Source organism: Ictidomys tridecemlineatus, chromosome 1, assembly GCF_052094955.1.
Source record: "Ictidomys tridecemlineatus isolate mIctTri1 chromosome 1, mIctTri1.hap1, whole genome shotgun sequence".
Classification (NCBI taxonomy): Eukaryota; Metazoa; Chordata; class Mammalia; order Rodentia; family Sciuridae; genus Ictidomys; species Ictidomys tridecemlineatus.
This window is the reverse complement of record NC_135477.1, coordinates 10,815,139-10,842,335: the sequence shown is the minus strand read 5'-3', so window position 1 is coordinate 10,842,335 and position 27,197 is coordinate 10,815,139. Positions and strand designations below refer to the sequence as shown.

The window sequence follows — 27,197 nt, the reverse complement described above, 5'->3', positions numbered from 1 at the left end:
GGTCAGCAGGGCCCATGAAGGGGCTAGAACTGCACACTGCCCCCCAGTAGCAGGGCTTCTTCAGACACTTCCTGGCCTCATGACCCCTCATTCTGTTGCCTGTACCTTTTGGGGGGTCCTCAGAGGCAATCTGCCATCTGAAAGTTGTCAGGGAAAGTGTCCGTTTCGCATAAGGAAGAAGTGAATTTCGCCAGTGTCTAGTCTTCTTGGAAGCCTTCAGGGCAGATGCCCAGAGTCAGAGGATGGAAGGGTCTTCCCCACTGCCTGTCAAAGGCTCTCACCTTCGGGGTTGGGCCAAGCCTCATTTAACCTGGAAGCCACCTGTGTCTGATTAGGCCACCTTTGTAGCCTTCCCTCCCGGGAATGACAGGCTGTCCACAATCCACATTGGCCTTGAACTCTTGCCATTGGCCAACTGAGTTGGCCTTTTCAGTGCTTGGGCTAGAACTCGTGACCTGGGCACAGAATGCACACTCAGGGAACCTGACTCATATCCCAGCGCAGAATCCTCCTGATCTGTCACATCAGTGTCCCCGCTCTACTGTTGCTCACAAAGACAACTCCCAACCCTGGAAGTCCCTTCTTGTGCCTGGCATAATCCCCATCGAAGAGGTGGAAGAGGTCATTATTCAAAGAGTGGTGGCCATGTGCCTGTGTCACAATGGAATTGTGAGCCTTACCTAGGGCAGTGGACGCTTCCAAACAGTGTCGGTGTGTTTTTCCTGACCTCCTCCACCAACCACATGATGCAAGAGAGAGCTCTAACTCTAGGTCTTTGAGCTTTTCATCAAGAAGAGGAAAAGATGGCAGATTGGGCACCATCTTCCTAGAGGTTTGATGGTCAGCAGAGACAGAGGTGGAATCCAGAAAGCATCTGGAGAAGGGCCCTGTGAGACTGAGTGCTCTGTATTGGAGACAAGGGAAGATCCAGGTTTTGAGCCAGGGAGGTGGAGCATTAACAACGTGGGGAATAGGACATCATACAAAAGCGAATGTTGAGATGAGAAAAGAAATCACATTTACTGGAGCTTTGGAGATTTGGGTCCTTTTCATCCACTGCCTTGATTTACTGGAAATATTTCTGTAGAAATGCTCCCTGCTGAAACCTGGGTTCTCCTCCCTGCCTAGAACATTCTGTGTCTCCCAGAACCACAAGTTGAGAGCCTCAAAGCTTAAGCTTCCTGTGCTTCATAGTAAATCCACTTCTGATTGGAGGCCGTGCCTACCTCCAAGGCAAGCAGTGAGGGTCACCTCCCTTAAGACTTTGGAGAGGAACAGTATGTTGCCCCAGGGAGGAGATTTTTTATTTTTCCATCTTCTACCACACACACCTCCAGCTGTCAGCTGTGTGTCTGGCCGTGTCGCTGGCACAATGCTCAGGCCTTGCAGTCCACCAACCAGGCTGGCCGTGAGGACGCTGTGTTGAGCAGTTGGGTGTCCCTGCCCAGAGCTGCCGGATACAGACATCAGACCCAGAGTGGAGGGAGCTTCGCTCGTGAGCGTGTGGCTGAGCTGATTTATTTTCTCTCCAGTGACCCAGAAAACAAAGCCCTCCTCTTTCCTTTGATCCGTTCTTGTGTGGGGCTTGTGGATTGTGTCTCCTGCCTGGCCGCCACGGATAGAGAGAGGAACTACTCCAGACAGACTCCAGGGTGTGCGGCAGTGGCTTTAACACATGGCCCTGAGGTTTTGATTAAAAAGGTGGAAGAACGGCGCTTTTTCTTCCTGTCAGCCAGACCTTAAATCAACCCCCAAGTGAGGAAACGCTCCCCAGAGGCTGCTGGTCAACAAGACTTTGCCTTTGTCTTCTGAACTCTTGTGATTGATGGTACAAGCATGTTTCATTTCAAGCCAGGAGTCGGGGTGGGAACAAGGCCCCACGTGCCTCACCACCTCCTGCTCTCACCCTGGTCCCTGGTTCCTGGCAGCAAGTGATAGGCTCTTACCTTTCAGTTGCTCAAAGGGGAAGTTATTAGAAAGTTGGGACCGGAGCCTCCTCATATGACCAAATGAAACCATGAGAAACACGGCGGTACCTGGGTTAGGTACCTCTGGACCCAGAATATGTCCCCCAAGGGCAGCTCATGTTCTCCCCCAGCCACCAGCCCACAGTTCCTACCTGAGATGTGCATTGGCCTCCATCCACTTCTGATTGGGAAACTTCCAAAGAACTCTGATTGGCCTAGCAAGGCAGAGGGTAGACCAGATAGCCTCATGAAGTTACTTCTGATGCACTGGAAAAGGACTGGCTCCTTCATCTGCGTTGTGAACATACATTCATGTGCACACACACATTTGTTCAACAAGTATATTGAGAAGTCGGTCATGTGCCAGGGACACCAAAGTGAAGTGGAAAGATTCCAGGTTTAGAGCCAGAAAGGCCTGGATTTGAATCTTGAGTCCACCATTCTGACTCTTCTGTCTCCAGGTGGTTACAGAGTACTCACTGCACTCCTTTCTCATGAGACAGAAATGGAACAACAGTCCTGCCCTTCAGCCAGCTCTCCAAGGCTCAGTTTCCATGTCCGTGATCCTAGGACAGTTAGCCCCACCTCCCAGCATTCTACTGCAGAGCAACCAAAGCACAAATTGGTGGGAAAACCCAGTGCCATGGCTGTTGGGCTGTCCCTCTCACAGGCCACAGCTGCCCCCGGCTCTGGCTCCTGCTGGATGCCTGGTTCCCACCCCTGCTCTGCCCACAACCAGGCTTCCTGTAGCTGAAGCAGGTCAAGGGGTGGGCAGGGTACAGTTGTGGGAGTTACCCTGCCTCGTTCCATCCTGGGGGAGAAAAGGGTCCCCAGAAGTAACTGCTTTCACTCTGGTCCATCAGGACAGAACAACTCCCTTTCCTGGGAACTACCCCTCCCTTTTTTTCCAGAGTCTTGTCTCACTTCTGCTCAGCTTTTCCTGAAAGCCAAGCTGTCCACATTGGGAAATTGCAAATAGTTTACATGGGGAATGTCAGCTGCCCACATAGGAAAATACACACATCATCAAGCCCTAAGTGCTTGCGTCTGGAGATAGAGTGGGCTGTCTCCTGGACTGACCTTTTGTCCACTGGCAGAACCATTGCTAATGAGCTCCGAGCTCTTCAGGGGGATGTGTCTGTATATTGAAGCAAAACATATGTTGGACACTGGTGTGTGTGTGTTGCAAACAGCGTTTCTCAAAGCATGAGGATCCACTGTGCTTCCTTATCCAGCCCTCTCCGAAAAAGGCTTGCTTTTCAAGGTCACAGTCAAGATTCTCTTGCAGGCTATCTAGGAAGGAACATGGCATCCTTGAAGGACCTGATACTGCTTAGGGATAAGGCTCTGTGCACAGATTGCCAGAGTTTGAATCTTGTCTTTGCTCTTAGACCAGCTGTGTGATGTTGGGCAGGTTACTTAACTTCTGAGCTATTTCTGCATCTGTAAAATGCATATGATAATAATAAAATCGACTTTGAGAGGATTAAACAGGATAACCCACATAAGGCTCCTGGTGTTTGGTAAGTGGGTGCTCAAGAAATGGCAGCAATGGCAGTGCTGTGACAGTGTCCCTGGGTGGTGGGATTCAGTGAAGGTCCTCACTGTTCACAGGGTCTTCTTGGGGATGGTTGTATTGGAAGCAGGTCTTGAAGCCTAGGTGGGATTTGGGTAAGCCATAGTGGGTGGGAAGGGCTCCTTCTGAGAACAAATGAGAGCTTGCTCAGGAATTGGCCACCGTGGGGCCAGACCATGGGGAGTGAAGGGCAGAAAGGGGAAAGAAGCTGGGAAGGGTGTCTGGGCCAGGCCCAAGCAGGCACTGCACTCAATCCTGTAGGCAATAGGGACCACCAATGCTGTATGATGCAGAAAAACTCCACTGGGGACTGTCATGTCCAATGCAAGAGCAAGGGGTAGCAGAGATCTGTGAGGACCCTGCTGAATAGTCTGAGAGAGAATTCCTGAAAGCAGGCTGGTGAGATGAGCATGGAGAGGAGCTGATGGGCGGGAGCCATACCAGGCCAAGACTGCTGGGTGTGTGGTCTGACCTGTGAAATGGGGATGAGCCACTGAAATGGAAATGTCCTTCCCAGTATGCTGGGCCAGAGCTCTGGCAGCTCAGAACTCTTCCCCCACACATGCACTTTGAGATGCAGATCCTGGCTCCCGCATGGGCCAGCAACTGGGAGGGTTCCCTTCTCTCAGGTTCTCCATCTGTGCCATGAGTGGGTTGGAGGGGAAAGCCCTGGGGTTCCTCCCCGGAGAGTTCTCTCTGATCTCTCCCTCTTCCGTCCCCATCTTGGGTCCTGACCTCTGAACAAGTATAGGGCTTGTGTTTCCAGATGGCTCTGAGGATGATGCAGAGGATTATTGATGGCTACCAAGGAGGTGGGGGTGGGGTGCAGGTGGGGCAGATCTCCTAGCCTTTCCTGGCCCTTGGGTCACGCTCCAGCTCCCTCTGAGGACACCAGCCAGTATCACTCATCCTGTTTCCACTCTGACCTCTTGAAAGAGACTTTCACGAGCAAGAGCCTCAGACATCTGGAGTTTCTCACTGATGCAGAAAATGGTGTCCTTTCTTTCTATCAGTCATTCGTGGTGCAGAGGGAGACAGTGCCCTGGAGAGCAGGTACAGTCATGGGGGTGACCGATGCTAGCAGTCTTTGCGATGTCCCCCTTAGGGCTGATGACCAAAGCTCCCGGGATAACGGGGCACGAAATCACAGCCGTTCCCGTGTTCTCACTCTTCGTTTTCCTTTAATTTTCCATTTCACGGTCCTGGGGATTGAACCCAGGAGCGCTCTACCATGAGCTACACTCTAGCCCTTCTTATCATTTTTCTATTTTGAGACAAGGTCTTCCTGAGTTGCTTAGAGCCTGGTCTAGATTTCGGAGGCTGACCTGGAACTCGCGATCCTCCTGCCTCAACTTCTGAGTCACCGCCATTCCTGTTTTCCGCCGTGGAGACGAATGTCCCCAACTGTGAAGCAGTTCTCCTGCTGCTCCAGCTCCCTGCAGCCTCCAGGCCTCTGCCACGCAGTGTGGTTCCTCTATAAATCCTCCCTCTGCTCCGAGGGCCAGTTCTCATCTCCCCGGGAGGGCTTCCTCCCACATGGACCTCTCACTTTCCCCTCAACTGTTAGTGTGAGGGAGCACTGCTCAGGTATGACGGTGATCCCTTGCTAACTATTTCAGGCATGCCCCTGTGTCCCCCCTACTCCTGGAGGACAGGAGGCTGGTCCAGCGGTAGAGTGTCTTCCGGGGCTCTGGAGGCACCATGGTGCAGGGACTCAATAGTGCCACCTCGTGGACCGACGGCTTGCCTGGCCTTGGCTTCAAGGGCTGAAGCTGAGCTGAACTGGGGGCCAGCTGCCCTGAGGTTTGGATCCCTCAGTGTGAGGTCACACAGAGGGGACGTTTCATCATCAGAGGGAAGCCTCGGGTGTGCTGGGTGACCTGCATGAGCTTCTGGGATCGAGTACAGAGTAGAACCCAGCGGGTGGCTTCTTCCCGAGGCCAGGCCCGTGCCTCCCTCCTCAGCCTGCCGGCATTTCCCTGGAAATTTCAGTTTGGGGTTAAGCCCTTTGACTCTGCGAACATGAAAATGTGAAGCACTGAGCCATGGCTGCACTAAAGTCACTGGGGTGAGGTCACCTCCCCTTGTGTAACCTCTTAGCCACTCCAAACCAAGCACTTGTTCACTCTACACCCACTGCTATTCAAATGCAGCTTCGTGACATCCCCTAACTCTTCCCTCCAACCAGACTGCCACCCCAAACTGTCCCCTAGAAATCCCAAGGCCTTCAGTGCATTGAATCATTGCTGGTCACCCCTGCTGCACCCGACTATCACAGAGGCTCTGATCTGATGGAGCAGAAGTCAAAGAGAAGTCGGCCTAGCCAGCATGCTGAAGTTTAGAGTCACGGCAGTGGAGGACACGAAAGAGGAAGACAAAGGGAGGGGAGGGGCCTAGAGAAGAGTGAAGGTACACAGTGATCCATGTACACAGCCACATCATTTGCTGCCAGGGGCCGACTCTACTTCAGAGTGGCATGAAGGAGTTTTCTCTGTCACAGCAGTGTCCAGAAAATTACCTGTGCACATTTCATCTCTTGCTGCCTGAAAAGATATGTCATAGTTAACCCTGACTTTGGGAGCTGCCTGATCCCCAGAACCAGTAAGCATCAGGGAGAGCAGAGGAGCCAGGCGGAGGCAGCAAGACAGAACAGGTAGCTGGGAATTCCTGGGGGAGAGTGGCAGCCACGTCACGTCTGTTCTACCCGCAGCAACCACTGGCAGCCTGGGCCACCAGCCAAGCGCAACCCAGCATCCTCTGATTCAAGGTCAATTTCTCATTCCCAAAGCAGGAGAAGGATCAGGTCTTTCCTCTCAGGGTGAAGGGGCTTTTACCCAGAGGCACAGACTCCGAGCAGGTGAACTGTACCCAAGCTCTAATGCCACCCTGCTCCTCCCCAGCATCAGTGGGAGAGTGGAAGAGGGTCCTTAGCCAAAGAGCGGGCACTGAGGGGATTGTCAGAGCTCAGGGCCACCTGCAGCAGCAGGATGGGTGGTCCCAGCAGCACCAGTTCCTCCAGCAGCCAAGTCCTTTTTGGTCAGGCCAGCGGGGAGAAAGCTCTCTGGTCAGTGTCCCAGGGACACACAACAGTGCTCTGAGGCATTTCATGCTGTTTTAAGCTGTCTCAGTTCAAGGACTTCTTATAAGGACAACTGGGTGTCATCCTGATTGTCACCAGAGTGACTTTCTAGCAGGGCCAGGCAGGCTGGTTAACGTCAGCTACTGAGACCATTAAGAGGCCAAGTATTCATGGTGGACCCCTTGAGCAGAGAAACCTCCGGTCCTTCCTCCAGCCCTTGGGGGCTACTCCATCATGAGCTCATTTCATAACTTCCAAAGGACCCTTGGTAGGGCTGGGTGCAACTCAGTGGTAGAGCATGGCCTAGCATGCTCCGGGCCCTGGGTTCCATCTCCAGCACTGAGAGCAGGGAAGGTCACTTGGTGCTTTAGTCATACCATTGTGTTAAAAGTCAAAGCCTGCAGCTGGAGGAGGAGACCATCCTTAACTTCAAAGTACTGTGGGCCTGAGGGCTCCCAGACCTAGGGGAATTTTGCAGCGGACTTCACTAAGCCCCTACTCCTGGTCACCTTTATCCATGAAGACATCTAAGGGCCTGGAGGCCCTCACCTTTGCATGTCTGCTTAGAGGGAAATCAGGAGGCCATCTTTGATATGGAGCATAGCCCCTGCCTTCCTCCCCAGCCTGGCCCTCAGCCACACCACAGAGGACAGTCCACTATCCACACCTGAGTCCTCATTGCAGTGAGGGCACCAGCCCTCCTGGCCTGCAGGATACACCCCTCCCTCCTGGCAGGGACTTCCCGGGGATGGATGGCAAGTGTGACTCCAGCTGGGATCCCCAGGGCCCTCTGAGGGGTGCATCGGGCCCACTTGCAGGCTGTGGAGGGCCTTCTTACTGGCTCTCTCTTTACCGTGGACTTCTCTAAACTGGAGGGGAAGGATCAGACACCCCAGGTTCCACTGAAGCGCACCTGGGAGCAACTGCTCGCCACCGGCTGGAGGGCTTGGGTTCCGGGTCCACACTGGCCAGCAGCTTCTTATTCCCATCTTGTTGGCAAAGCTGTCACTCCCTGGAGTCTCTTGAAAGGGGTTTTAGTTGGAATCACTTAATCTCTTCATGTCAAGCCTGAGGCTGAGTTTAAAGCAGTGGTCGTGAAACCACAGGCATTATCTGCTGCTCACTCCCCTGCCAAGGCTTGGCTTGTGAGAGCAGCGAGACTTCATGCACAGAACTGGTCACCTCTAGACTCTGGGCCACCCCTACCATCCACTGAGAAGGGAGCACAGTGGGCTGTCCTCGCCTGCAGAGGGGAGGCTGATGACAGGGGGGAGGTCTGGGGCCAGGTCTTACTTTGCCTTCAATTCCAACTTCTACAAAGCCTTTCCCAGATTGCTCCAGCCCATAATGATCTCAGGCTTAAGTGAGTGCGGGTCTCATTGCCTGAGCTGTGTCCCCTGTCTCTACTGGTAGGACCCAGCAGTGCCCTGGTGTTCGCGCTGGCTCTACATAAGGAGCCTCCTGAGAGATAGGGAAGGAGGCGAGAGAGGAGGCCCAGACGGCCTCAAACCTCCAACCAAGGCACACAGTTCAGATCCCTTCTGTCACTTCTTGGCTGGGCGTTCTTGGGCCAATTGCCTGACTTTTTGGAACTTCAGCTTCCTGGTCTTCAAAAAGGTCATCATGCTGATATGTGCCTCAGAGAGCCGTCATGTGGGCTAAACGGGAGAACCCCTGGGAGGTGTTCACGTGCCTTGTGGGCCAGGGTCAGCCTTCACTCTGTGTAAACAGTTGTTGCCGGTTACTTTTAATGATTTTAAGTGTTGGATCTACATAAGGAGATAAATTTCATTTGGAAAAGGAGAAAAGCTTGCTGCTAAAAACAGAAAGAAAGAAAAGCTTGAAGGCCACTGAGTCCCACTAGCCCGTTTTGTATGTCACCACACATGGCCAAGGTGGCCAAGGAGTGCAAGAACTTCCCGTGAGGACGCTCCCTCACAGTGCGTATAGCATCTGTGTCTTACGGGAGGGAGGGGCTTTGAGGTCAAGGGCATACTGGCTTTGCCTTTTCATTTCCCACCCCTGCCCCCTGTCAGCCCCAGCTGGGCCTGTGGCGGGAGGGTGGGTCCTCCTGGTGCTGGTGAAGGCAGAGGCTTGGCAGGTCGTGTGTAGCCAAGTGCAGACAGGTGGGCACCTCAGGTCCAAAAAATGGTTCCGTTCCTGCCCACAGCCACATGCCCAGCATCTGTTTGTTACCCAGCAGCTCAATACCAGCCAGGGGAAGAGGCTACCAGGCTGGCAGCTCCACAAATATTTAGTCAAATTGGCCGGAAAACAGGTTTTATTCAAAGCCAGCTTTGAAGAAAAATAGGAGAAACTAAAAAAATTCCATCTTGAAGGCTCTGCTGCGGGGGAGCAAAGCTTTTTAAAGAGAAAAAGTGGCAAAGGGAGACAAAAGGAAATGTACATCTGCATATTTAGTCCCCCGTGCTATGCAGGAGGCCAAGGGACAAGCTCCGCTCTCAGTGCTCTTGAGCCTGTCACCCTTTGCTGCAGCATGAGGAGCTTGCTCCCAGATTTAGAGGCCCCAGCTTCAGAGTGTCCCATGTTGGGCCTTTGCTAATTCCTACCAGGTTAAAGGTCAGATCCTGGTGCAGCACGTCTCTCATCTCACCCGCTTGTTCACAAATGTGCATCGAGCACCCCTCTGTGACGTTACCAGGCCCTCCCCACCAAGGCTGCTCCAGCCCTCAATCCTCTTCTTCCTGAAGCAGATTTGCCTTTGGACAATGGTTTGTCCTCATTTGGTCACTTTTTGTTACCGGGTATTGAACCCAGGGATGCCACCCCTCAACCTTTTGGTTTTTTTGCTTGAAGATAGGGTCTCACTAAGTTGCTAAGGCTGGCCTGGAACTTGTGACCTTCCTGCCTCAGTCTCCCAAGTCCAGGGATTATAGGCGGGTGCCCCCATGCCCTGTTCATACTTTATCACTCTGAAGTAGCTTGGAGCTACTGATTCCCAAGAGATGGAACTACAGAATTCCCAAGTCTTAGAAGTGCACCCCTCACCCCACCATCAATTCTCGAATCTCCAAGGAGCCTGAGGTTATATCTCAGGAGCAGCTCTCTCCTGTCACAGAGGAGCCACAAAATGACCAAGGTCAGACAGAGGTCAGAACAAGCTTGGGGTTCCTGCCTCGTCCCAGGCTCCTTCTGCAGCATCAGCACGAAGCATCTTTTCTCCAAGAGGGCAGCTTTGGAGGCCAAGGAGGAAGGGACCTTTCAAGGCAGGGGGCTGTCCCTAACCAGGGCAGCCCATGGCAAATTGGTGGGAAGTTGTGTTGGGAGCCTGGTGCTCGGGGTAACTGGCTTTGCACCCATAGGCTGCCCCCACTGGGCTGGAGCCTCTGAGGCTCCCTGTGGAGGGAGAGCCCCAGGGCAGGGGTGAGCCTGCAGAGGGTGGAGCTGGGAAAGACTGAAGAGAAGAAGGAAGGAATTTGGTTATAGAGAATGGCGGGGAATAGAAAATGAGCGGCTGATCTCATTCAGCAGGGACCTGCCAGCTGCCACCTGGCACCCACCCCCAGGTTATATGCCCCCAGGAGGCACCGCCCCCGCAGACCTAGAGGAGTACTCAGCCCTGTAGTCACATCTGCATAGCTGGGAGAGAAGGCAGGCCTTTCCAACTCCAACATTCTTTGGGCAGAAAGATGTGTTCACGCCCGTCTTTCTGAGCCCATTCCGGGTAATTTTTCTCAATTTCCCCTGTAATTTATTAAAAGCCCACCTCAAAGGCCAGCTGGTGAGTCAGGCCCGGGGAACAGCTGGTGGAGGGTGAGCAGTGGGCAGGGTGGGGGTGGGTGAGGCCCGCCCAGGGTGGGGCTGCTGCTCAGAGCCGCCCTTTCAAACCCGAGCCTCGGGCCAGCAGCCTAACCTAGGAGAGTGAAGTGACGGTGGTGACGTTAATTTCACAACCCCAAACTTGTATGCCAGGGTCTGGGCCAGAAGCTTTTCCTGAAAGTTTTATTGATTGTTCTGGGTAAAATGATTATTCCTGTCACCTTCCTGTGTGCCCTGAGGTGAACAGTTGAGCCAGAGGCTCCACAGCTCCGAACCTGGAATCAGCAGAAGGTCTGCCAGCCCCGGAGCTGCTCCGACAGCCCCTCCCCTGCCACCAGGCTTTCCATTGCAAACCCTCTCACACCTGCACCTCAAGCCTGGGTACCCGGCACATTTGCCCTCAGGGGAAACGGGCTGAGTGGTCCAGGGACACCACAAGCTCACTGGGCTCACTAGGAGTCACCGAGGCCACTTGCACAGCTCCTTGCAGCTGTGTGCCTTTGCTGACCTTGTCAGTTCCGACCCCAGGTCGCAGCCACAGGGATGATCACTGTGCAGGTGAGCAGCAAGGCTCAGAGGAACTCGGTGGCCTCTGTGGAGCCCCACGGCTGTGAGAGCCAGAAATCGCACCCGAAGTCTGGGCGTACTCCCTGTCCTCCTGCCCGGCAGCCTCCCACACCACTGAACACTGTCCATTTGCCCAAGCCAGGGGTGTGGGCAGGAGGCAAGGGCCACACTGGGACTGGCAGCTGGTGCACCCTCCCTGGGGGTCCAACTGGTCCCTGATCTGGCAACTATGGGAACGCCCTGGCTTCCTCCTCCTCCCTCACCATTTCCCTTTCCTTCCTCCTTCTAGTCCCCCGTGTTCATCGCCCAAGTTAGCCGAGACCTGGTCTCCCAGACGGAGGCGAAACTCCTGCAGAGGCCCGGCAAAGAACTCTTTTCTGCCTGTGCTCAGTAAGTGCTCCACCCCTCTCACCTACCTGGGCAGGCCCACCTTTTTCCCTGGGCTGAGGCATTAGGATACCCGGAAAGGTGAGCCCTCCACCAGTAGCCCAGCTCCAGAGCAGGTCTTCAGAGCCCAAGAGCTCCAGCCAGGCCACCCAATGGCTTATGCATAGGAGTCGCCCAGATCTGCAGTTTATGTCCCACAGTTTTAGTGACCCATTGGCAAGTCTGGTCTAAAAATTTTAAATGGAAAATTCCAGAAATAAATAACTTGTAAATTTCAAATCACTTTTATTATGGTATAGTGTTATAATTGTTCTATCTTATCGTTAGTTATTATTGTTAACCTCTTACTATGTCCGATTTATGAGTTAAACTTTATCACGGGTAGGTATATATGGGGAAATCAGAGTACACACACAGTTTGACACTGTCGGAGGTCCCAGCATCCACTGGAGCTGTCGAAACAAGTCCTCTGTGGATAAGTGGATGGCTACACTTTTCACGAAGGGAATGAGATACCGGGGTACCAAGTCCAAAGAAAATATCTGCTACAAAGATGAAAACAAGTGTCCCTCTAGGCTATTGGGACAGAGGAATGTGCAAAAATTGACCCTGCTTCTGTGGCTTGGAAATCCTTCCAACCCCCAACCCCCACTCTGCCACCAGTCAAGTCAGTTGCGGCGGATGCAGGGTGGGCCGCGGGAGCCTTCCCAGCCCCCAGCCCCTTGTCTGTAGCCCCTACGTCTACCCCAGGGGGAGCGAGACCAGTCAGTGGCACCACCTACGCCCACATCTCATCCTGCACAGCACCTTCCAAAGGCGTGTGCACCTAGCACTGCACATGTATGTACACACACATGCACCACTGCCTGTGAGCTGACACGGCACACGGAAACCTGTACCCACTAGGACCTGGCTAGAGCCAGCTCACCCCACACAGCTGCTTGGGCCTGGGGTATTTTCTTGGGCTCTTATTCAGCACCCAGGTATTAAGCACTGCTGTGTCCCCACATGCGAGGTACCGGGGGGTTTCCAAAGTGAGCAAGGACTCCCTGCTGGCCCTGGTGCAGCTTGAACAACAAAACCAGCTACTTGGGTGCCCTGAGCCAGGGAAGAGCTGGAAGAGCAATGGTGTGATGGTGAAGGCGGGTGTTCAGGAGACCCCCCCCCAACCTGATCCAGTGCAGCAGAAGGATGTCAGGCTCACCTGCTGGCTGCTCTGTAGAAGCTGTTGAGGGTCTAACACTGGGCAGGGGCACAGCTAGTGACCCTGACTCTGACCTCGAGGGAAGAGCCATCCTGGCCTCCCATGCTGGCCCATGTTCAAGTTTGGCATGTCCTCACCCTTTCATGGTTCCAAGTACCTGGCTGGATCGGTTAGCATGCTGGGTTGCTTTTTGTGTGCGTGTGTGCGTACCAGGGTTGAACCTAAGGGTGCTTAACCACTGAGCCACATCCCCAGCTCATTTTTAATGTTTTCTTTTGAGACAGGGTCTCACTAAGTTGCTTAGGGCCTCACTAAGTTGTTGAGGCTAGCTTTGAACTTGTGATCTTCCTGCCTCATCTTCCTGAGCCATTGGCATTACAGGTGTGTAACACCTTACACAACAGGCCCACTTTTTAAGAGGAGAAGCCCACCCCTGTCTGCAGCCAAGTTTGAACCCTGCCAGGCCCCCTTAGGCCTTGCCTAAGATATAGAGGAGTCCTAGTCTCCCAGAGCCTGTCCTGGCACCTGGCCCACAGCAGGTTACCAGTAAATTCTACTGCACTCCTGGAAAGCTCATAGTGACTTCACTGGTCCTAGACCAATTCCAAATCCCTCAGGGACTGAGCCCCACTCTGCACCCCCACCCCACCTCTTAGTCCCAGCCCCTCCCTGCACCTCAGTAATTCTGCCTCTGTCCTCACCTCAGCTCACAGATCCCTTTTTCAGAGAGATTTCCCCTAATTGGCGATGACATCAACTCTGAGATTGCTGGTTTAATGCTCGTGACTTACTGTTTGTGTCCCTAATCACAATGCCCATCCCATGCTCCTGGCATATCCTAGGACCTAAAACAGTGCCCAGTGCCTGGCAGACACCAACCCATGTTTGCAGGATCATCCAGTTTCAGCAAAATGACAAGACCTTTGGCCAGATGCCTGACTCCATGGTTTGCATTTGTTACGCTGCAGGTACAGCCCCGCCTGGCTGCTTCAAGCCTGCGATTATAACATGCCCATCCTTCTGTCTCTCTGAGCTAGGTCTGTGCATGACTACCTGAGTGGAGAGCCATTCCACGAATATCTGGACAGCATGTATTTTGATCGCTTTCTCCAGTGGAAATGGTTGGAGAGGTGAGTCCCCCACACTCTGTGCGTGAGAGGAGTGAGTGGGAGCAGCGGGCTCAGGATTCCATCTGAGGATTCATATAAAAGCTGGCTACCCCCGTGGCCCATGGGTACAATAAAATTAGCTATCCTCCTCTCATTAATTAAGTTCTTGGGGATTCTAGAAACGCCCTGTGCTTATTAATGTGTGCATTAGACGTGCGCACATGCACACATGCACACACACACACACTCAACACCTTGTTCTTGCTTCTCTGGCTCACTCTCTTTGGGAATTCTTTCTTTGCTAGCAAATTAGAGCTACCAGAGTCTTTGAAGTAGTTGCACACTCTTTGTTTTGCCCAGTGCCCTTAATAGACACTGAGGCTGTTCTCAAGTTTTTATGCAACCTTCCCCGAAATAATGAATAGCTTTGAACATAAATCTTTATGTACTTTTGCAAGTACAGCCATAGAAATTCCTAGCGGGAGTTTCTGAGTCAAAAGTCACCTGATTGCAAACTGTGAGGGATGGTGAAATTGCCCTTTGAAACAGCCGCCCCCGATTTCCAGTTGCTCCCGAGCTCACGCCTGCTCCTCCCCAGCGTCCTCAGCACTGTGCCTGCTCCCCTCGTGAGTGAGGGGCTTCTTTCTTTAGTTTTCCATCTCCCTAATGAGATGAGACAAGGAGTCTCTTAATGGTTTATTTGATGTCTCATTCTCTTCAAAGTGCTTTCATATGCATGGCTGTCACTTGGGCAGATGTGGCCTCACTGTGTCTGATAAGGAAGGAGAGACATAGAGGGGACCTGATTTGCCTTATCTCTCAGCAAGCCAGTAGTGCAGCCAAGGGGCAACCCTGGCCCAGGACCCCCAGCCCATTGCCCAGCTATCTACAGTGTTCCAGGATTTGGAGAAAGGAGTGATAGCTACGTTAAATCCATGCTGAGCTAAGCTGGCAGGTGAGGTGGGAGTGTCCCCTTCCACAGCCCCCGCAGAAGCTCAGAAGCTGCAAGACAGAAGCCCCTTCAAAGCCCAGCACACTTCAGGAAGCCCAGCAGGAACGTGCCCTTTGTGCAGCTGGGTGGGCCATTCTCTCCACCCTGACCAGTGGGGATGACCGAGAGACCAGAGGTAGCCTTCTCTGTTGACCCGATGACACCACTGGCCACCCTGCACATGTACCCAACTCAGTCTGAGTCCTGCTTCTGACTCTCTTCCCAAGGAGCCTTGGCAAGGCTGGGTTACTTTTTCATACCTCAATTTCCTCACTGGTAAAATGGGGACAATAATGCCTGCCTCCTAGTCTTGGGGTGAGGGTGAGATAAGAGGAGTTTAGCATGTGCTAGATCCTCAACAGGCTAATCCTCAACAGAAGTCAGCCATTAGCTGTAGGAGGGATACCACTGGGCACAGTTGCAGTCATGACCGGACCACAGCCCTCAGTTCTCCGTGTCTGATTCTGCAGCCGCAGCCCACCTGAGGCTCACAGGACAGGCTGATGGGGTGCACACTCATCCTGCCCTTCCTGGAGCCCTGGGCTGGGTAACACATGGCCCTCTGCCCCAACCCTCCCAGGTGCCAGTGCAGGTTGGAACGAGGCTCTGCAGATGCCTGCCTACACCCCTGTGCCAGCCCCACCACTTACCAGCCAGACCTTAGGCATCCCATTCCCCTTCTCAATGCCTAAGTGTCGTCCTCTGTAGAACAGGGACAGCAGCACCTCTTGGGGTTAGCATAAGACTGACATAAGCCCACGTGCAGGATGCAGCACTCAGCAAGCATTGTCACCCTGGGAACCCCAGAAGTTAAGCACTCACTCTGGAAGGCATTACATTTCCGAACTCATGAAGCAGGATCCCGGCTTAATGACTGACAGCACCCTGCCTTCCCCTCATTTTTTTTCTAAACAAGATCCTGGCCTGTTGGTGCTGTACTGTTGAAATATTAAAGGGATTTTTTTTCCTCCCAAGGTTAACCAAGAAATTCCTGGGAAATTGTATTACACTTATTTCCCCCTTGCAGAGGAGCTCTGCGGTAGCGCTGACCGGCTGTTTGTTCTCCATGTATCATAAACTGCTAGGCCTCGGCCACCTTCATGTGGTTTTGGGGGCTGTTCTAGGAAAGGCTCCCAGGGCCATGTGGCGGATGCGGGCACATGGCAGGTTTTCACCAAGGCTGCCCAGGCTGCTCTTGTGTGGAAGAAGAAGCACGGCCGAGGGAGCATCTCTGTGCTTCCAGTAGGGACCTGCCCCGCTTCCTGCGGAACCACCAGCGAACAGAGAAGGGAGGTACAGCACGTGCCTTGGAGGCAAGGAGCAGGGCGCCTGGTTTTCAGAGTTGATCCAAGAAAGGAACTGCACTGCCGAGGACGTGGTTTCCAGTGAAATCCAAACCCTCTTCAGGCCCCAGCAGCAAGAAGGGTTTCCATGCAGGATAGGGTTTCTCAAATCGTGCCTCATGCTGGGCCACCAGCTCGCTTGGCCTTCTCCTGCTGACCCAGTTCTTTGGCCCAATTCAGTGTCACTCCAACCTCTGCCCTGGTCAGGACTCCTGGGGAGCAGGGCACTCAAAAATAGTCCTGGGAATCCAAGAGCCAGTTTTAACATTTTAAGCTAATTAGTTGTACCCAAAAGACCAGGAAAGAAAAGTAAGCTCCCGGCACCGTGGAGTCCTTAGCTGCGACTGCATGACCCTCTATTGGTTACTCCTCGAAGTACTATCCTTGTGACCAAAAGTCCTGCCTGAGTAGATGTTCTAAGTGGCTTTGCTAATGAAAACAGGGAGTCGGGGGACACAAAGTGGAGATTACTTCATAAATACGGCGTTGGACGTTCAGGGTCTGCACGGTTCCTGGATCAATGGGGAAAATAGGATAAAGGGTACCTAGTGGTGGAGGGTTGGGGACTGACTGTCCGAGAGTCCCAGGAGCAGACCTGAAGCCAGTAGCCTTGCCCCTCGTGAGGCTGGGTCTCTGGTTCCTGCAAGGAGCCAGGGCAGAAAGCGTGGTCCCTCCTGGGAGGGTGAGGCCTGCAGGCCTGGGAGGCCAGGGCCTCCTTTCTGTCATTCTGTCTCCTCGGAGGGGCTCCTCTTGGCTCCCAGTCCCTTCCTGCTCCCTGCACAGGGCTCCCCGCTTCCTCCTGAGTATGGCTGCAGGCTCTGCATTTTGGTTCCCTCATCTGTTTCTTATGGATCCTGACTCCTACCTCCAGAGACCAACCTGGGGTTCTTGCTTCTTTTCCAGGCAACCAGTGACCAAAAACACGTTCAGGCAGTATCGAGTCCTCGGGAAAGGGGGCTTCGGGGAGGTGAGTGCACACTCGCGCTCTCTACTGAGGTTCAGCTCAGGTTCCACTCACCTTTCCTGTCCCTCCTGGATGGGCCTGAAGTTCTAAGCAGGGCTTAGGGCAGGGACCGCTCTGCCCTGGGTCCCCTGGTGGCAGTGAGGGAGGGTGGAGGATCCAGGCCTCGGGGTACACGACGTGTGTGAGGTGGGAAGGAGGGTGGGGAGCGGGCCTCCCTGGAGAGGCAGGGAGGTGGGGGCCGCTCAGCCTCTGCCTTTCTGGATGATGCCTGGCTATGCGCGGTCCTGTGGGAATACAGATCTCGCTGGGCGTTATGTGACCCAGTGTGTGTGAGGCCAGCCTTGTTACTTCCATTTTTGAGATGAGGAAAGCTGAGGTTCAGAATAGTTGGGTGACCTGGCCAAGCTCACACAGCCAGTCAGGGGCAGAACTAAGACTAGAAACCCAATGCCCCATTCCCAGATCTGAATGATGAAGTCAGGGTTCTCAAGGGTCTCCCTTCACTGTCCCCCAAAACCAACCTTCCCCACCAGTGGCTGGCAGAAGAAAACCCAGTTGCCTCTAAGACAAGGGCAGCATTTGAAGCTTCTGCCAGTCATCTAACTGGTGTGTGCAGGGCCGATTTTGTTTCCTTGAGGACCGGGATCTTCCTAAGCAGACAAAGGGGATAGCAAGGGGCCCTGAGGCCAGGTCACAAGGGCAGAGCCCAGGACCGCAGTGGGTACAGCCAGGTGTACTGTGGGTCCTGTGGGCCTGCAGCACCCACAGGAAGCCCAGCTGGCTCGGGTCTGTCCGTTGCAGCCCTGCCGTGGAGGGGCCTAGGCAGACCACAGTGCCCATGACCTGGGCGTCTCTCTTGCACCTCAGGTCTGTGCCTGCCAGGTTCGGGCCACAGGCAAAATGTATGCCTGCAAGCGCTTGGAGAAGAAGAGGATCAAAAAGAGGAAAGGCGAGTCCATGGCACTCAATGAGAAACAGATTCTCGAGAAGGTCAACAGCCAGTTCGTGGTGAGTGTCCAGGGCCCAACAACAGCCCCATGTTTCCGGTAACCCAGATCCCCGTCACCTAAAAGTGGGTGGTATAGCCGTGTGGCAGGTGCCACCCCCAGGGAAGTAAGAAAGCTGTAGGTCAGTCGTGGCTGATTTTGTCCTGTCACCAGCCCTGCCCAGGCCTGGACACCCTCTGCATGTGAGCCTGAGACTTCTGTTCCCCAGGACCACCTTGTAAACTTCTTAGTGAACAAAATAAGTTCACCTCAGGCTCAATCAAAAGGAGCTTTGGGTCCTATAGACCCTCTAGACTGGTTTCATCATGGTGGAGGCCATCGTGGTGGAGTTTCTTAGGGAGACACCATTTTGTTTTGTGTATCATGTTAGTTGGTCTAGGCTAGGCTTTGCTGCAGTGACAAATTAGCTCCAACTCTTAGTAGCTGAAAACAATAAGTAATCTTGTCAACCACATCAAGTCCAGTCAGATCAGGCCACTCTCTGCCATCTCATCTACTCCATCTGAAGCTTGGAGGGAGTGCTGCAGGTAGATCTCCCCAGGAAATTTTTAGTGCTCAACTGGACTGACATTCCACATGAATTAGTCGCCTCAAGGGACAAGCTAGCTGTAGAGGAGGCTGGGAAGTTTGGAGGAATACATTGATACTTGGCCTCTGTAACATGTTATTAAAAACTAATACATGTACAAGGTAATAATGCAATCAGCACAGAAGGGTACACAATAAAAATAAATGCCTCCCTCTTTGAGAGATCATTCCAGACATGTTTTATTCATATACAGGCTTTATTATTTTTAACTAACAGCGTCTCCCCATACATCTTTCTAAAATTTTTTTTGTTGTAGAGGGACACAATTTTTCCAATACCTTTATTTATTTTTATGCGATGCTGAGGATCAAACCCAATGCCTTATACATGCTAGGCAAGTGCTCTTCCACTGAGCTATGTCCCCAGCCCCCTTCTCATACACCTTATGGTACGTTTTCCCCTTAAATTGTAGCACATCCCCCTTTATCCACACCTATAGTTCACCCCATTTTCCAAAATTTTTCCTCATTGCTCAGAAAAGATAAACCATGAACTGTACGGAAATCACTTCTCGTTTTAAACCACCGCAAACAATGCTGCAGGGTCCGTCTTTGAACACTCCTTTGGTGGGTTCTGGGTGGACACCTGTGAACGTCCCCGTAGACAACAGTTCCTGGTGAAGAATTGCCATAGCAGAGGGTATGCAGGTTTTTCATTTGATGGCTGTTCCCAAATGGCTGTCTGTGAAGCTTGTCCCCGTTAAACTCCCGCCAACTGTGAGAGGAGAGACCACATCAGCCCAGTGCCTTGGTCATCCCTCACAGGAAAGTGGTTTTATAAAGTGATAGTCAAAGGGGACAGAAGTTTGGGTCTCTGAGTCTCATCTCTGGTTGCCCTCAACCGCCAGCCTTGTCCAGGGGGAAGAGGTGGGCAGTGCCATGGCACCTCCCAGGAGGAGGTGGATAACCAACACCTGCCAGTTTGGGCCTAGGCCTCTTTGACTACTGATTGCCCCCTCGATGCTGCCCATGGAGGGGTGATGCTGGGGGGTCCACTTCCAGGAAAAGGACCCTGTGCCTGGCAAACCCGGGCTGACACCTCTTCACCTCTTCACGGGCCATTAGTTTTGATGGCTAGACCTTCCTTGACTGTGTCTCATTCACTGTGCCCGCAGGGAGTTCCACTGTGACACTTTTTATTATTCAGCTTTCCATCACCAAAGTGAAATTCCTGAGGCACTTAAATTTACTCTGGCTCACAGTTCCGAAGGTTCTGGTCTAAGATGAGGTTGTCCCATTGCTTTTGGTCTCTGGTGGGAGCTCATGGTGAAGACAACCACCCAGGAAACAGGGAGTCAGGGGTCCCACTGCACCCTTCAGGGCCTACCCCCAGGGATCTAAGGGCTTCAGCTAGACCCTTCCTCCTGAAGGTCCCACTGCCTCCCAGTAGCGCCACCCTGTGAACCAAGCCGCAAACACATGATCCTTTGAGGACGCTCACGCAAACCATAGCCCTGCTGCGGGAGCCCTTCCTCGGGACTACCTGGGCAGGTTTGAGTTGTACCTGCAGCAGTCGGTGGCAGGAACACGACCCTACAAGATTGCTCTCCCCTCGCTGCCATTTTGTCACCTTTCCTCAGAAACGAATGACGTTCCCTCCAAGTTCTATGGCCCAGCCTCTCCCTGGCGCGGTCTGCAGGGCTCAGATTTTATTCGTGCAAACTCTCTAAGTGGAGAAGAAGGAATTCCACCCGTTGTAATTTGCAATCAACCCTAACACTGCCCACCTCTCCAGTTACCCCATGGCCCCAATCCATAGTGCCTTGGGTGTCTGGAATCCACCTCTCCTAGAGGCTCCCTTGGCAGGTGGACATGGCATGTCTTGCTTGCAAGAAAAAGTTTGGCCAGGCTGTCTTCCACTCCCCAAAGCCCTACTGGCCACTTCCTAGCCATTCACCCCTGAGATAATGGGTCCCCACAACCCACAGGGCAGCCAAGTCTCACCTTCCTGACCAACCAACAAGACAACACCAGTTCTAACCAACTAATGAATGCAGGTGCTTTTGTGGTGGGAAAGCACAGACACCATTCTGGGGTAGGAATCCAGGAAGGTCACGGTGCTGGCCTACCTCTCCCCCCCCCGCCCCGTGTCCCCTTCACCTTGAACCACTTAGGAGGAGTCAAGTTTAAGTCCTTCATCAGCCAAGAGGGGAAGCAGATAAGGTAACCAAGAGGGTCTCAGGGTGCAGATAGCCTCCACCACCTGCCTCCAGCTTCAAGGAACCTGAGAAGGGAGACGGAAGTGGGTGGTGATTGCCATGAGCTCACCAAGATTGCTCTTGCACTCCAAGGTCAACCTGGCCTATGCCTATGAGACCAAGGATGCCCTGTGCCTGGTGTTAACCATCATGAATGGGGGCGACCTGAAGTTCCACATCTACAACATGGGGAACCCTGGCTTTGAGGAGGAGCGAGCCTTGTTTTATGCAGCTGAGATCCTCTGCGGCTTGGAAGACCTGCACCGGGAGAACACTGTCTACAGGTGAGTTGTGCTCCCGGGAGTTTGACTGGGTGGGGCTGGCCCTGCACCAGGTCAGCACAAGTGAGGATGCAAGAGTCAGATGGTCTCCTCCTACCGTGGAGCCCCAGGGATCCCCAGGACCGAGCAAGTGAGGAGGGCTCTCTCCAGTGTGTTCTCTGGCCTCCAAAGTATCAGGAAGCCAAGCATGTGAAATGATGCTCCCCAAGCCCCGGCTCCCCCAAGTTGAGGTCAATGGGCCACAATCCCTGTCCCTGCAGCCCAGCCCCAGGAAGCTCAGGGGAATCAGCCCCAGGAAGCTTAGAGAGGGAGGCCACCCAGGGGCAGGCATCAGAGAAGCACCCTGTGCTCACCACTCTCCGCACGGACCTCAATGCCACAGGGCCCTGGACTGTGGGGCCGTGTGTCCAGATGCTCCTCAGGGCCAGCAGTGGACTTTGCTTCTCACAACGCTCCACAAAGAAACTTGAGAACCTCTGTGCCCCTTGCTTTTTGACATTGACATTGTCAGCTTGCCCCTGTTGGTGATGGTTTGACGTTGAAATATCCCAACACGTGTTTAAATAGTGGCAAATATTGATATTTTGAAATTGAACACTCACCAGTGGATCTAGTGGAATCGAATCACTGCAGCAAACTGATTTGCACCATCATCTATCTAAAAAATGTACGGGAGGCTCCTGGAAGGTGAGAATGATGTCCAGCAACCACAGCCCCCGGACTGCCAGCACCTGGGACACTGACATTCCCACAGACCCTCCTGGCCCCGGCTTGAAGACCTTTGTGTAGAGCCACAGCCATTTGAGGAGTCCAGGAAAGTTTTGGGAACCGGAAAGAATGGTCTTGGTGACAAGCCCTCCCCGATCCCATCTCTCTGCTTGTATTTTTTTTGTTTATTTGTTTTTATTCAAGTGAAAAGAGAGAACGTTTTCCCTAAGGGTTGGAAAAAAGAATCCTCCACTTGATTGCCTTTTGCTTAAAAAAAGAAACAAAGAAAAGGGAAAATAAAGCCTCCAAGTCCAGCTCCTCTTCTTCTAGGGAGGCAGAGAACCCTGCTCTTCTGGGGTCCTGACCCTCTGCGTGGACTTGGTTCTGGCCCATGCCCCTGGGGAGCTGTTCTTCCAACCAGGCAGATGCTGATTTATTGAGGAGGTGTCTCTTGTCCTTATTTGGAATTGTTAACACATCAAAGGAAGACAATGTAAATAACAATAGCAACAACATTATTTCGTAATGAACAAGTATACACAGACACTAATTATCACTCTGTGAGGCTGCCCAGTGGATTTGGGTACATTAACCACTCCCCATAAGGACAGCTGCCTTCAGTTAAATAAACAAAGCCCATTGCTTGGGAACTGGAACCCCATCCAGATGGGCTCTATTGTCATTCCCAAGGCAGAGCTGAGTTGTGTGCGCCCCCCTCTGGGCTATTACCCTTTACTAGGAAAGCCAGCAGCTTCTGACGCCTGTCCCCCATCCTGGGAAGGCAGTGGTTCTCCTAATTTCGAGCAAGTTTCTGCATAAAGGAGGCAGGATTGGGAATAGATGAGGCAGCAGCACCTGCATGTGACCCTCTGGCTTGCTTCTCCCTGGCTGTGGCCCAGCTGGGGCAGGAATATGCCGGCCCCCTGGAGCCCCCCTGAGCCCTGCCCACAGGGGTCTTCACGGGGCCCAGCTTCTCCCCTGCAGTTCTCTTCCCAGTTGCTCAGCGGGAGCTTCGGATGCAGTGATTTCTCTTTCTTCATTCCCAGGACCTTCAGGGTATCCTGGGACCTCAGGGTCTTCCCAGCCCTCAGGAGGCTCTGTCACCACACCAGCCGGTCTCCCTCGCCCTGGGGGCTGTCAGGGTGTGGTCAGGTGCCAGGACTGGCCTTTCCTACCTTCCCAGTCGCCCTTCAGGGTCAGGAAGATGCCTGTGGCAAACAGCAGCTTTTGTCTTAGGTTCCTGGAAGGAGATAAAGAACCCCAAGATCATCCTGACCTAGAGAGACCAGCCGGTCAGAGCCCAGAGGTGGGAGGGGACGCCCTGGGGTGCTCGGGCCTAGTGACCCAGGGGTCAGTCCAGGCGCCAGTCTGTCCTTGCTGCCCAGGATGGGCACACTCAGGTGCCTCTTGTCATTCCCTTTCAGAGATCTGAAACCTGAAAACATCCTGTTGGACGACTATGGTGAGTCGGGGCTCAGGGCTCTGGGAGGTGGCTGCAGGGTTCTGGCCACAGGACCGCTGGAGGAGAGGCCATGGGAAGACCTCGCTCCAGCTTCTCAGTCCTGGGCGGGGGGAGGCAGCGGGTGTGGACAAAGCTCCTGTTTCGTGAGGAAACATCGTGGGTTGGCCCAGAGGGACAGAGAGCACTGCGTGAGGAGCCTGGCATCTCAGAGACGCTGACAGACACTTGCACGAAACTTCCCTGCTCCGCGTGGAAACCAGGAGCGCACCGCCTTCCCCTCTAGAGGGGGGCAGCTGTGGGGAGCCCCTGTTAGCCTGCTAGGTGTCGTTGCTTGTCTGCTACCATCGTTCTCTTCTCCTGGGAGTGAGCACAGGGATAGCCAGAGCGGCCACAGTAAGCCCTGAGGACCATGTAGCCTCCCACACCTGCAAGATAGTTTCCGCACCTGCTACCTGACCAGGATTTCCCATCTCCACAGAAGGTGGGATCTCAGTGCCCACTTCATAGGTGACAAGACTGAGGCTCTAAGGAGCCAGGCTCAGCTGGTGGTATCAGTGGGGAGCAGGGAGCAGAACCAGGCCTCTTGCATGCCCCAGGCCCCTGGAGAGAGGTCTATTTGGGGTGCTGTGCCTGGAGAAGCGGGGTGTCCTGGAGCCTGCTGGTCCTCTGTGGATGGGCCCAGAGCCACACTGAGCTCCTGCTGCTGACTGCCCACACCCACCTGCTCTCTGAACTTGGACTTGCAGAGGTCCAGGCTGCAGGGGGCCCTGGTATCCACAGGCAGAAAGGGGAGGGACACTTTCCTTCCTGCAGGGTAAGATGTAGCCATGACCCTGCCTGTGGTGAGACAGAGGCAGCTGGTGCTCTCAGTGGGCGTCTCCTGGGTCTTTGGGTCGGTCCTGGACTCTGAGGACCCTGATGGGCTCCATCTCCAGACATTTGCCCTTCTTTTTTCTCTGAAGGGAAAAAACAAACCACCTCCAAAAACTAACCAGGCAGGGCAGGGAACTGCTTCCCAAATTGCTTTGTAATTTTTTCCCCTTAAGCAAATTGTTGCAAAATGTCAGGAGAATCTCATATTTTTCCCATGAAGCAATCCCAGAATCAGGCCAGCACATTTTAAACTTTGCGACCTCAGCCTTCCAGAAAGCCCATTAGGGCATTTTATGAGGCAGGTCGGCCAGCGCCCAGCCAGATCCCGGCATCCTTTTGCATCTTTGTGTTTTACTCCTAAAAAGTGCAGTTCACCCACGGCTCGTCATGCCTGGCCTCTCCCGGGTCCTGTGCTCACCCTGAGAGGCAGACGAGGGTCACATCTTCATGGGACAGAGGGGAAACTGAGAGCTCATGTGCCTCGCCATTGTGGCTGAGGTGGACCGAGCTCCCACACAGCTGTCCCGAGGCCCGCTGACCCTGCTGTCCCCCACAGGCCACATCAGGATCTCAGATTTGGGGCTGGCTGTGAAGATCCCTGAGGGAGACCTGATCCGCGGCCGCGTGGGCACGGTCGGCTACATGGGTGAGTGTGGCCCTGCTCCTGTCACATGCTGACCCTTCCCTTGGGCCCCCCAACCACAGTGCATCACTGGTCAGGGTAGTCAAGGCCCCCGCTGACTCCTTGGTGGACCCTAGCCAGCCAAGGTGGCACATGGGACCCGAGAAGAGCTCTCTGCAGCCCCTACCCCATTCTGGGGGATCGGTGGCCAGAGCCCGGCACTCGGCACTGCTAGGGAGGCCTCGTGGAAGAAGAGGTGGGGGGGGGAGGCAGATGGCCCCTCTGAAAGGAGGAAGGTCATTAGGAAGGATCCAAAATGAGTCCGCTGTGTCACCAAGCATGATTCTAATTAGACACCTGCCCTGCCCCCCTCAGTCCGCCCCAAGACCAATGTCCCAGGGGCTTTAGGGAAGTGACCTGGAGCTAAACCCAGGCCCCCAAAGCCCTGCTTCCAAATGGGGCCTCCCCCAGCTTTCCTCTTATACCTTGCAGACACGCCCCACTCACCCTGGGACATGTGACCATGCGAGCTCTGGAGCCAGGCACCTCATTGCCCTCCACCCAGGCTGTGCCTGTGGGATTCAGTGCTTGGTCTCTGGTGCTGAAGAGTCCTTTGCAGACTGCATGATATTTGGCAATCTGAGGGCACGTTCCTGTGTGAATGGGCGCGAGCCTGTGTGAATGTGCGCGTGCCCGTGTGAATGTGCACATGCCCGTGTGGATGCTCACAGACAGGTAGATGATGGTGGATGATGGATAAGCCTCTCTGTATCCCTGCTTACATGTTCGCTTCTGCATTTACATCATCTCCTTTTGCACAGGGTGTTGCACATTTCGTGTGCAATGCTGTTGTGCACCCGGTGCATGTGTGCATGCGTTCACACATGACGTGTGACTGTCTTTCTTGTGCTTCTATGGTGAATCTAGAGTTCATTCTGTCAAAGGGGTAGGAAAGACATAGTGGGAGGTTGTTTGAATTCCAGACCAATTTAAAATCTTTAACTTGGGTGGACACACCCTTATTTGCTGCAACAAGTATGTATAAGCACCTACTGCATGTCACTGGGGACACAGCAGTGGAAAAGGCAGTGAGTGCGTGTTCTGGTGGGGGCACCTCAAGGGAGCAGGACCTCTCAGTTCTGGTGCTCAACCAGAACCCTTGATGGTGCAGAGCAGGCACCCTGGAGGAGCTGAGGTTTCCAGCAGCTGGCCCAGGGGCTGGAGGAGGGGATGTCCCAGCTGAGACACTCCAGGTCACCCACCAGCAATGCTACTCCAGGGTGCAGGAACCTCCTCTGAGGTGAGGAGCAGCTCTGGCCGACATGGCTGGGCAGTCCTGCTGCTGCTAGCTCTGACCCCTCCTGCCCTTTTCTTCTGCCTCCAGCTCCAGAGGTTCTGAACAACCAGAGATATGGCCTGAGCCCTGACTACTGGGGCCTGGGATGTCTCATCTATGAGATGATCGAGGGCCAGTCGCCGTTCCGTGGCCGCAAGGAGAAGGTGAAGCGGGAAGAGGTGGACCGCCGGGTCCTGGAGACAGAGGAGGTGTACTCCCACAAGTTCTCCGAGGAGGCCAAGTCCATCTGCAAGATGGTAAGTCCCAGTGAGCCCAAGGTGTCCAGGGGTGGCTCCCCCACCAGCCCCCAGCCTTCCCCAGAAGGGCCATGCGTCAGGGCGTGCTAGGCTGCGGGTGGAGCAGACCGAGGCCCAGGTGCTTGTGCTCATTGCCGAGGACCACGGTGGTGAGCGAAGGCCTCAGGAGAAGCCTGGGGTTGAGCTCCATGCAGGCCAAGGGGAAGTGAGACACCCTCACTCCCACACCCAGCTCTACGGGCAAGTCAGCTGCTCCCTCAGCTCTGGACCCCAAGGTGCTGGCTCGAGTCTGCAGGAGGGCAGTGACGTTTTCAGTCTGAGTATTTTAAAGTTTTCCATCCCCTCGGTGGAGTGCAGGTGACACGGGCTCAGGTTCTACATGACGGCAGCTGGGATAACGGGATGTGACCCACCCTGAGCAGGACACACATGGGAGTGGTTTGCACACACTGCGGGACTGGGTCAGCCAGAGAGAGGAAGGGGAAAGGCGCCACGAAAGTGAGAGAGCTGAAGGTGGGGTCCACCCTGGGCTACAGCCTAGGTGGGCCCCACTCTGGGGCTGGCCCTCAGGCCCTTCTTTGGCTCTGTAGGGAGATGGCCACTTACTATTTCTACCTGGCTCTTGAGCTCCCAAGTCACAATGAGAGGCAGCTGAATGTCCAGGGCCTGAATGCCCAGCTCTGCCCACCTGCAAGCCCACAGACTTCCTGTCCTTGGTGTCCCACTGCACCTGGGGGTGTGGACTGAGTCCTCTCTTCCCTCCTCTCTGAATCCTCGTGGCCTTGGGGCAGATTCAGTGCCTGTATGAACAGCCCGGCTGGAGGTTAGGGAAGGGCTGGCCTAGAAAGCCAGTAAAAAAAACCCCCAAGGGTCCGCTTCCAGGAACCTCAGGCTGCAC

The 27,197-nt window shown here is 54.0% G+C and overlaps 1 protein-coding gene across 5 annotated transcripts in view; it reads left to right on the top strand.

The window, feature by feature from the left end:
• Window positions 1-27,197, top strand: part of Grk5 (G protein-coupled receptor kinase 5) — a 225,049-nt gene that overhangs the window by 184,458 nt on the left and 13,394 nt on the right. For all 5 annotated transcript variants that reach the window (XM_078040881.1, XM_078040778.1, XM_078040825.1 and 2 more), the window contains 8 exons: window positions 11,259-11,359; window positions 13,598-13,690; window positions 16,907-16,970; window positions 17,835-17,975; window positions 20,854-21,044; window positions 23,174-23,211; window positions 24,641-24,730; window positions 26,091-26,299. In XM_078040881.1, coding sequence (XP_077897007.1) covers window positions 11,259-11,359; window positions 13,598-13,690; window positions 16,907-16,970; window positions 17,835-17,975; window positions 20,854-21,044; window positions 23,174-23,211; window positions 24,641-24,730; window positions 26,091-26,299 — 927 coding nt within the window. The remainder of the gene's footprint in view (window positions 1-11,258; window positions 11,360-13,597; window positions 13,691-16,906; window positions 16,971-17,834; window positions 17,976-20,853; window positions 21,045-23,173; window positions 23,212-24,640; window positions 24,731-26,090; window positions 26,300-27,197) is intronic.